This window comes from Hipposideros armiger, unplaced genomic scaffold (genome assembly GCF_001890085.2).
Source record: "Hipposideros armiger isolate ML-2016 unplaced genomic scaffold, ASM189008v1 scaffold_82, whole genome shotgun sequence".
In the NCBI taxonomy this organism is placed as follows: Eukaryota; Metazoa; Chordata; class Mammalia; order Chiroptera; family Hipposideridae; genus Hipposideros; species Hipposideros armiger.
Genome location: NW_017731432.1, coordinates 4,289,148 through 4,297,742, shown reverse-complemented (window position 1 = coordinate 4,297,742; position 8,595 = coordinate 4,289,148). Strand labels below are relative to the sequence as shown.

At 42.8% G+C, this 8,595-nt stretch overlaps 1 protein-coding gene across 1 annotated transcript in view; it reads left to right on the top strand.

Moving 5' to 3' along the window:
* The first annotated feature begins 3,397 nt into the window (after nucleotides 1–3,397).
* LOC109383436 (translation initiation factor eIF-2B subunit gamma-like) overlaps nucleotides 3,398–8,595 on the top strand; it is a 25,425-nt gene continuing 20,227 nt past the window's right edge. Inside the window, exons 1-4 of the mRNA XM_019643898.1 lie at nucleotides 3,398–3,782; nucleotides 4,909–5,099; nucleotides 7,171–7,248; nucleotides 7,766–7,914. Of these exons, the coding sequence (XP_019499443.1) occupies nucleotides 5,037–5,099; nucleotides 7,171–7,248; nucleotides 7,766–7,914 (290 nt within the window). The 5' untranslated portion in view covers nucleotides 3,398–3,782; nucleotides 4,909–5,036. The remainder of the gene's footprint in view (nucleotides 3,783–4,908; nucleotides 5,100–7,170; nucleotides 7,249–7,765; nucleotides 7,915–8,595) is intronic.

The window sequence follows — 8,595 nt, the reverse complement described above, 5'->3', positions numbered from 1 at the left end:
TTTTTTTTTAATATTTTTGAACATTTATATCTGTTTCTTTATTAAGGATATTAATCTTTTGTCCTATTTGTAGCAATTATTTTGTCTTTTTAATTTGGTAGAGTTTTCTGTTTACAGCTAGTAGTCAAGTCTGTTGTTCTTTGTGATTTCTTCTTCTTAGGAGCTTAGAATTTCAGGAGGCAGGTGTTTCTGGGAAGGCTGTGTTTAAGAGGGAAGGGAGAAAGTGAAGTTGCCCAGGCCCAGGGCAGTGGATCCAGCTGCTGGTCTTCAGCTCCAAGGTCAGGATGTTCACAATGGTTTACAGTGGCCTGTCCCACTTCTTGGCACAGCCTTGAGTTGCCTCTACTTTGAGTAGGAAACAGGAAGAATAATTTTTGTCCTCCACTATGCTGCTAAACCAGCTTCATTATGGGAACTGACCTGATGCTGAGTGCCAGCAGAGGCAGGTGGGACCTGACAGGACTGCTTCATGTCCTCTCTTCAAATCACTGTCTGATCTCCTTTAAAGGGCTGTGCCTAAAGGGGCTGTGTGCCAAGGTTTGTTTGCTTGCCTCTTGCAGTGACAGTTCTGTTTGGCCCATAATGTAAATATCATGGCTCTGAAATCCCCCAGCTGCCCATGCTTTGTCATTTCTTCAAAGGAAACTGACTTGTTTTCCACCAGAGGGGGCCAAGGAACATTTGCTACCCACACTGGTTTGGCGCATTAAAAGGGGAGAAAAAGAGCTAAGAGTAAATGTTGTTTCGTTCTTTGTATTCATATGGAAATTTTTAATCTCCATCAAAGGATCAGGAGAAAAATCACATTGAAATTCAATACAAGAGCTTCCAGTTTACAAAGAATGTTTCAAACATGTTTGACTTGATCCTTTAAAAATGACAAAAAACCATGAACTGTGTAGCTCCAGGGTTCATAATTTTGCTTACCCCCCTCAGCCCCCGCCTCTGTCTTGCCTTCCTACCTACACTCCATCTGTGTGGTCCTGTGTCAGCCTGCAGAGCTTTGAATGGGGTTGGGGGAGGGGGTTGAGAAGTATATACAGCAGCAATCAGGTTTATAGGGCTCTTTTTAGAGCCTTGTAACTGGTCTCCCTGACTTCAGTCTTCTTATTCCAGACCACCTTCTTCATTCTCCTTATTCCAGTCCTGTTTCCACTGCTACAAGAATCGTCTTACTAAGAAATAAAACTGATCATGTCACTTTCCTGCTTAAAAACTACCATTGGCTTCTCAGTCCAGGCTTTCCAGACTGCCACAGAAGGCTTCCATGATCTGACTCCCTTATCAACTTAATCAGCCTCATCTTTTACCATTCTCCTTAAATTCATAATCTGGCTACTGCCCACTGGATTATGAATTCTTTGAAGTCAAAAACAGTATATTTCCAAAACCTAGCACAGTTACTGACATATTAATAGATGCTTGTTAAATGCCAAATAAATTAGTGATTTAAAATTCTAAAAGGTCACAGTTTGAGAGAAAAAAACTAAAAATTATTTGCTAGTCTCTCACCCCTTTGTGCTTTCATTTCCTTTGCTCAGTATAAATCAAAAGCATACTCATTGTACTAAGGATCATGTCACTTCTTCCCCGTTACAGATTCCTGGTCATTGAGACCAAAAATCCTGTCTCAATACCCCCCACGCTTCCTGAGACCAAATAAGGCAAAATGAAGGAGAGCTCCAAAGCTCTTGGCCAGATACAAGCTTGTTGCTTGTATCTGAGTGATGTAAAAATAGTGCAGGAATTTTTTTTGCCTCTGGAAGTTCTTTTACACATTGATCTTTGATCTTATTTTCTGTAAGTGCTGTCCTAAACTAACCTGATTACATAAAAGTAAATTGAAGTTAACTTTGTTGTGGCAATTCCTTGATAGCCATTGGTAAATAAATACAACTGTTGTAATGTGAGGAAGTCACTCTTTAGTAAATGGGAGGATGAAATCTGCATGGAAAGTACTTAGTTGTTAGAATGGATTTTAAATTGGAAAAATCTAAATCAAACCAGGAGAGTAGTACCATAGGAGCTGAGAAGAAAATGAGAGACAAGAAACTTAAGAATGGCCTATAATTGTAAAATCTGATAATTTGCATAAAGAATAAAAGAATCACCTATAGTCCCTTTACTATGAGGGAGCATAGAGCAGAAATCATGTGTGCAGTCTTTGAATAACATAGCTGTTAATATTGGGGAAAAAAGTCATCACCACACAGATTAAAAGGAAAAAATATGAGTCCATAGATGCAAAAATTTTTTTAATTCAGTGCCCATTCATTGATAAAAGCTCTTAACAAATTAGGAATAAAAGAGAACTTCCTTGATCTGATAAAGGATATCTACAAAAAAAAATAATAAAAAGCCTATAACATATGCCAACTATTGGCTATAAAGCATGAACCCCAATATCTACACATAGAAGACACTTAATAAATGATAACTTTGATGATGAAAAAGTAACTGCAGCAATCATCAGTCTAAATGATAAAATATGTTTTAAATTCTTTTTAAAATCAAGAACAAATATGGATGACTGCTATCAGTGCTTCCATTCAGCATTATATTGGAGATTTTAGCCAATATGGTAAGACAGTACGAAATAAAAGATATAGGAATTAGAAAGGAAGAAAGAAAATTGTTGTTTTCATAGTTTGTATGAATGTCAGAATCTACAGATAAATTATTAGAATTAACAAGACTTTTTAACAAGGAAATTGGCTACAAGATCAAAATACAGAATAAATTTAATTTCTATAGGGCCGGCCGAGTGGCTCAGTTGGTTAAGACTTGGCTTGGGAGCACGAGCTCTAAGCAGCTGGGCCACCTGTTCGTTTCCCACATGGGCCAGTGACGTTGCGCCCTCTACAGCTAAGATGGTGAACAACAGCTTGACCTGGAGCTGGGCTGCCATGAGTGGCCCGCGACAGCGTAGGCTGCAGTGGGCTGCTGTGAGCTACTGTGAGCAGCAGTCCAATGGCCGGCGACTGACTGCCTCAGCCAGGAAGAGTGCAATGATCATACCAACATGGGCCAGTGAAGCAACGTCCTCCACAACTAGACTGAAGAACCAAAGGACAGCAACTTGTCTGTTCAACGCTGTTCCCCTCCCCCAATTCCCCAATAAAATCTTAAAAAAAAAAATTTAATTAAAAAAAAAATTCCATAAACCAACAAGAAGAAAATAATTGTTTAAAAGATACCATTTATAATACCAACAAAATATAGGATACTTAGGATTAATCTAACAGAAAATATTCAAGGCTTTTATGGAGAAAATTTTGTAATGTTTTTTAAACAACTTTTTTCAAAAGACCAGAGCATTCTACCTTCTCATGGGTTATTGCCAATTAAGAGTCAAAGCACCATGTTAAAATACACACACACATGCTCACTCACACACATACCGTGTAGATGAAACTTTGTGAAAACCTGTTTTCTCCATAGATCAGGGGAAGGGATTCCAATATTCAGTACACTACCCTCCGACCTCCAGCCCGAAGCTGATAGAGAACTTAGATCCACTGCTTCTCCAGAACTGCCACTTTTGATCTCTATCAGTCGCAAGGTGGCATAACCAGAAGAAAGTTGGCTTTTTCTTGGATGCACAGAAGATCCAAACAGTTATATATCTCCTATTTGACCACTCTTTCTTCCTAGGTCAATTACTTCGATCCGGAGTGAACTGATTCCCTACCTAGTAAGAAAACAGTTCTCCACAGCTTCCTCACAACAAGGACAAGAAGAAAAAGAGGAAGATCTAAAGAAAAAGGAGCTGAAGTCCTTAGGTCAGTTCTTGGGTTGGCGCAATATAGTAGGGGTGGCAGCACCTTGGAAAAAGTGGCTGGGCAGTTTAGCCCAGCCCAAGAAACCTATCTCAAGGCAACAGATTCTTGTCTAGCCAACAGGCAAGACGAACTAGCTGATGCCACTCTCTGAGCTCTGTGTAAGCTTGTTCAAGCAGATCCTGTCACTATGCTCTTCAGGGAAAAGCTAATCATCCCTCTGGTTCATAGCTCTGGTTTGGCTGTGTTCCTCACTAGACCATTTTGACTTTAACTCTGCCCACTTTTCAACTCCCTGGTTCTCTGGACCCTGGGGAGCCCCACTGCTGACTAAACTCAGCCTCTTCTGTCAAGGGAAGAAATGTGAAGGAGTGTACAGTTACAGTCCAACCAGAGGCCAACCAGACTGTCTTCTTTCCAGGATGTAGGGGCGAAGTCTGCCTTGTTTTCTCTCATATCCTTGCCTAGAAAAAATATATTTTTCAAATGAATTATTAGCCCTGTCACCTGAGGCAGGTTACTCAGTCTTTTTTTTTTCCAAAACAATACATTTTATTTGACATTAGACAATATATTCCCCAACAACTGTGATATGTAGATTGATTTAGATTGCTTTTTGATGTATTCAGTCTTCTGAGTCCTAGTTTTCTTATAAATTAAAAGATCTCAAATGATTATTATAAGAGTTGAAAAACTGGGGCCCAGGTACTCTGGCTTTAAGTCCTGTGCTATTTCTGTCACAGTGCAACTACCACATGTGATCATAGAGGCTTGCCCCACAGTATGGCTGGTTGCTAAAGCCTGGACACTCGCTTGGGTTACTTCATGATTTACAAGAGTCCTCTATTTTATTTTGCCCAGTAGTACTTGACTATTGGTCAAACTTGCTTGTAGGACCTCTTTTTAAGCATTTTGTATCATACAATATTTCAAGCGTACAAGAAGGCACATTGCCTCTTTTAATTTGACTTAGTCTTTCAGGTTTTAGTGAATTTTCCCTAGGGTCCATGCTGCATGGGCGAGTTCCGGGGGACATGTGAGCTGTACCCTCTTTCAAAGCTTGTCTAAGTCTATATCCCATCTGTCATCTCTCTCATTCACTTGCTCGGTTTGGGTGTTTGTTCTAAAGATATTTACAGTTTTATAAAAGAAACCAGTACCCTGACCTTTGCTCCCTATGATGCCTGCTGGAATGTCTGTCGAGGAGACAAATGGGAAGATCTGTCCAGACCACAGGTGCGCTGCTATGTCCACATCATGAAAGAGGGGCTCTGCTTTCGAGTAAGCACCCTGGGACTCTACATAGAAGCAAACAAACAGGTGAGAGGATGGGTTTAGAAGAGAAATCACGGGAGCTCCTACCCCAGAAACAGACTGGTCTCTTTTATCTTATTACTTCATTAGGTACACAGTGACTTGCTCAGATTCCCTCATTCCCAAGGTTGGTCAAGACCTGGTATGTCAGGAGAGACCCTTGGGGTACCCAGGTACAGCAAAAGTGAAAATGGAGTGCCCGGTCCATCAAGGCAGAGCCTCTGTTACTCCGGAGAAAGGCTAAGACCTCCAGGAATCTTAATTCATAGCCTCTGGATTCAGAAGCTTTCTCTTATTCTGCTCAGCATGCGTATATTTACAGTACTTCATAAACAAGCAGATACATACTACATAATCATTACTCTGATGAAGCAAATATGAGCACACGGGAGAGGCTGTCCTAAGAAGGTGAAGGAACAGAGTATAGAATAGCCAGATGGCAAAACCTCAAGAAAAGAATGTCTCTGAGAGAGAAGTATCTGGAAGCAACATTAGAAAGAAAGGAGTCTTGCTAACCCCTTCACTTAACCCTGAGGTTTATGAGATATGGAGAATGAGTAGCTTCTGTTGAAGGGGAAACAGTGCCGTGAAAGACAAGCCAGGTTTTATTAATAGTTTAGTTAAGGGATGGAGAGGGGAACAGTGAAGAGGCTGAAGATGCAGGGGAGCTTTTTACTATGTAGCAGGCTCAGGAGGAAGGTTTTAGGAAGGAGGGATGATGAGACCATGGAAAGGAAATACAGAGCAGTAAAGGGATAAAATGAAAATAGGAAAAGATAGATGATTGAGGGAACTACATTGGGGTGGCACTCAAGGACAATGCGGATGAGATGATGAAAAGATTAGCTGTTGACATGGTTCCTGGAAGAACCCTGTGAAAACTTGTCAGTGCAGGTATAAGCTGGGAGTGGGGGTGGAGAGGTCAGGTAGAGTGATAAAAGATAATTGTTGAAAATTGGGATTGGGATTGAGTCCCTGAAGAAAACCTGGCTCGGGAATCTTCAGGACCCACACCATATAGTAGATAGAACCCCAGCCCTGGACCTCAAGCTTGCCTCGACCTGGATTGGTTATAGAGCCAAGGGAATCCAAACCAGAGAGTTTATGAGAAATCACAAGTCCCATGTTTACCCAGGGCAGTCCTGGGTAAAGTTAGCCCCAACATAGAGCTATAAGGAAGGTTCCTTAATTTGACTTTTTGTTCTCTTTCTTCAGTTCTATGAGTAGAGTCTGTCAGGCTGGTCGGAAAGCAGGTCCATGGACAGCCTGAGACTAGAGAAGTGTCCTCTGAAGTGCCAGCAGGGGCTGTACAGTAGACAGGCCTGAAGGACCTTGACTGAAGTGTAATAGAGGAGATTTCAGGGATAGGGACTGAGGGATTAGCATTTATATTACCATTATAGCCAGTCCTGGCAAGGCCTCCCTCAGCCAGTATGTCCACGACACACAGTACTCTGGCCAGCATTCTGCCCATGCTGGAGAATCATAGATAGGCACACTGTCTGTGCCTTCCCAGCGGGTCCGGAGCTAAAACTCTCCATACCCATAACCTTTTCAGTTTTCTTATACTGGAGAGAGAATGGTGGGAACTTTACCTTCAGTATTTTATTTTGGCTGGTGAAGAACATGGATGCCTTCTCAGGGTCTGTCCTGACTATGGAATTTGTCTAACATTGCCCCCATCCTCACCTCACGCATGGCCACAGTGGTCCCGGAGGTTAGCAGGAACCTGGGATGAGTATGGTCAGGCCTCAGGATGCTCCTTGCCCTATTAGGCCTCCTCTCCCAAGTGCTACCTGGGTATCTCAAAGGCTTGTCTCACCACCTCCCGGCTGGGGGCCATGGCATTACTTTCAGGGAGGATACTCTCAGCTAGGAAACTGAGGCTAAGACCACTGGAAGCTACTGCATAAACAATTCTTGTTCTGGGGAAATGCAGCAGCCTCCTGTTCTGCCTCATCCAGACAGGAAGCTGGGCCTGAAAACTCCCCACATCTCTGACTGGCGTTGGATTCTACCTAAGGTGCTTTCAGGTGTTTTCTGATTTTACTTTAGTGACCAAACCTCTTTTCTCAAGGTGTCCAAATTGCTACCTGATCTCTGTCCAGAAGAACCACTGGTGCATTCATCAGCCCAGATTGTCAGCAAACACTTGGTAAGTGCTAATGTGGGCAGGGCAGATATGGGACAATCTCTGGGTGTGCTGAGGCTTGTCCTTGTGAAGCTGGATTGGGCTCTCAAGCCCTGAACCTCACTGGCCCCAGGGAAATCCCAACTGGGTTCTGGTTATAAAGTCTCACCTTCTAGCCTAGGCACTCTAAAAGACTGGCTGGACAGGTGCGGGTCCCAGCTACACAAATCTTGGAAGGAAGATCCGTTATATTCTTGGGACCCAGGCACAGAAGCTCTCCATGTCTCTCCCTCTTCTTATGCTGATTTGAGCACTCTCTTCAAGAGAGCACATCTAAACACATGAGTTCATGAGTATGTAAGATTGAGTTCGTCTCAGAGGTATTATGTGACCTTGTGGCCCTGAAAAATGCTGGTGATGGTCCTTCTTGTTGAAATATCTCTGCGGAAAGGTCCCATTAGACCCCAGCTCAAAGGATCTGGGGAGTTGGTTTGCATTTGGTTGAGATGAATGAACAAGACTTTATATTTGCCTTTTGCAGGTTGGAGTTGACTGCCTCATTGGGCCAGATACACAGGTTGGAGAGAAATCATCCATTAAGCACTCGGTCATTGGTTCATCCTGTGTCGTAAAAGATAGAGTGACTCTCACCAATTGCCTTCTTATGAACTCAGTCACAGTGGAGGAAGGGTATGTTTCCCCTTGTGCCTACTTGAGGCAAGGCCCTTGGTACCCCTGGGAGGCTTTGGGGGCCATTACAATCTAGGAAAGTAAGAAAGGGCTCAGCTTGGGAAGGGGAAGAAATGGAAAAGGATGAAGGGAAGAATATTGCCTAGGCCCTTTGAGGTCTTGGTTTGGGCTCCATAATGAAATGGCTTCTGAAAGCATTTCCAGTGGCCTCCTCCCACTTGTGAAAATTGTGGTCCTGGAAGAAGCTGCCTTCTCTTGCTTTGGTACCAAAGCAAGTAGGATACCCTACTTGAAGAGATGGCCACAGTAGTGAGCCACTGGCAGTGCTGGAAAGACACTGCACCAATATCTAAGGGTCACCTTCCCTTACCTTAGTATCCAGAGCAGTCTTGAAGGAGGCAGAGGCCTAAGAGAAATGAACATATAAGCCACACACTGTTTCTGAGGGAGAGTTTCTCTGTTCAAGTTATGGAAAATCTTCCCCCATTTTGAGATCTCATTGTGTCCTAAAACCTTGGTTTATGAACAGCCTGAACTTAGAGTAAGAAAACTTGAATGATTTTTAATAGGATTCTTTCTCTGCATAGATCTCAGGTTTTTCCTTGTATAAAAAGCAAGCATAGGGCCGGCCGAGTGGCGCGATGGTTAAGAACTGGCTTGGGACGCCAGAGGGCCCCGGTT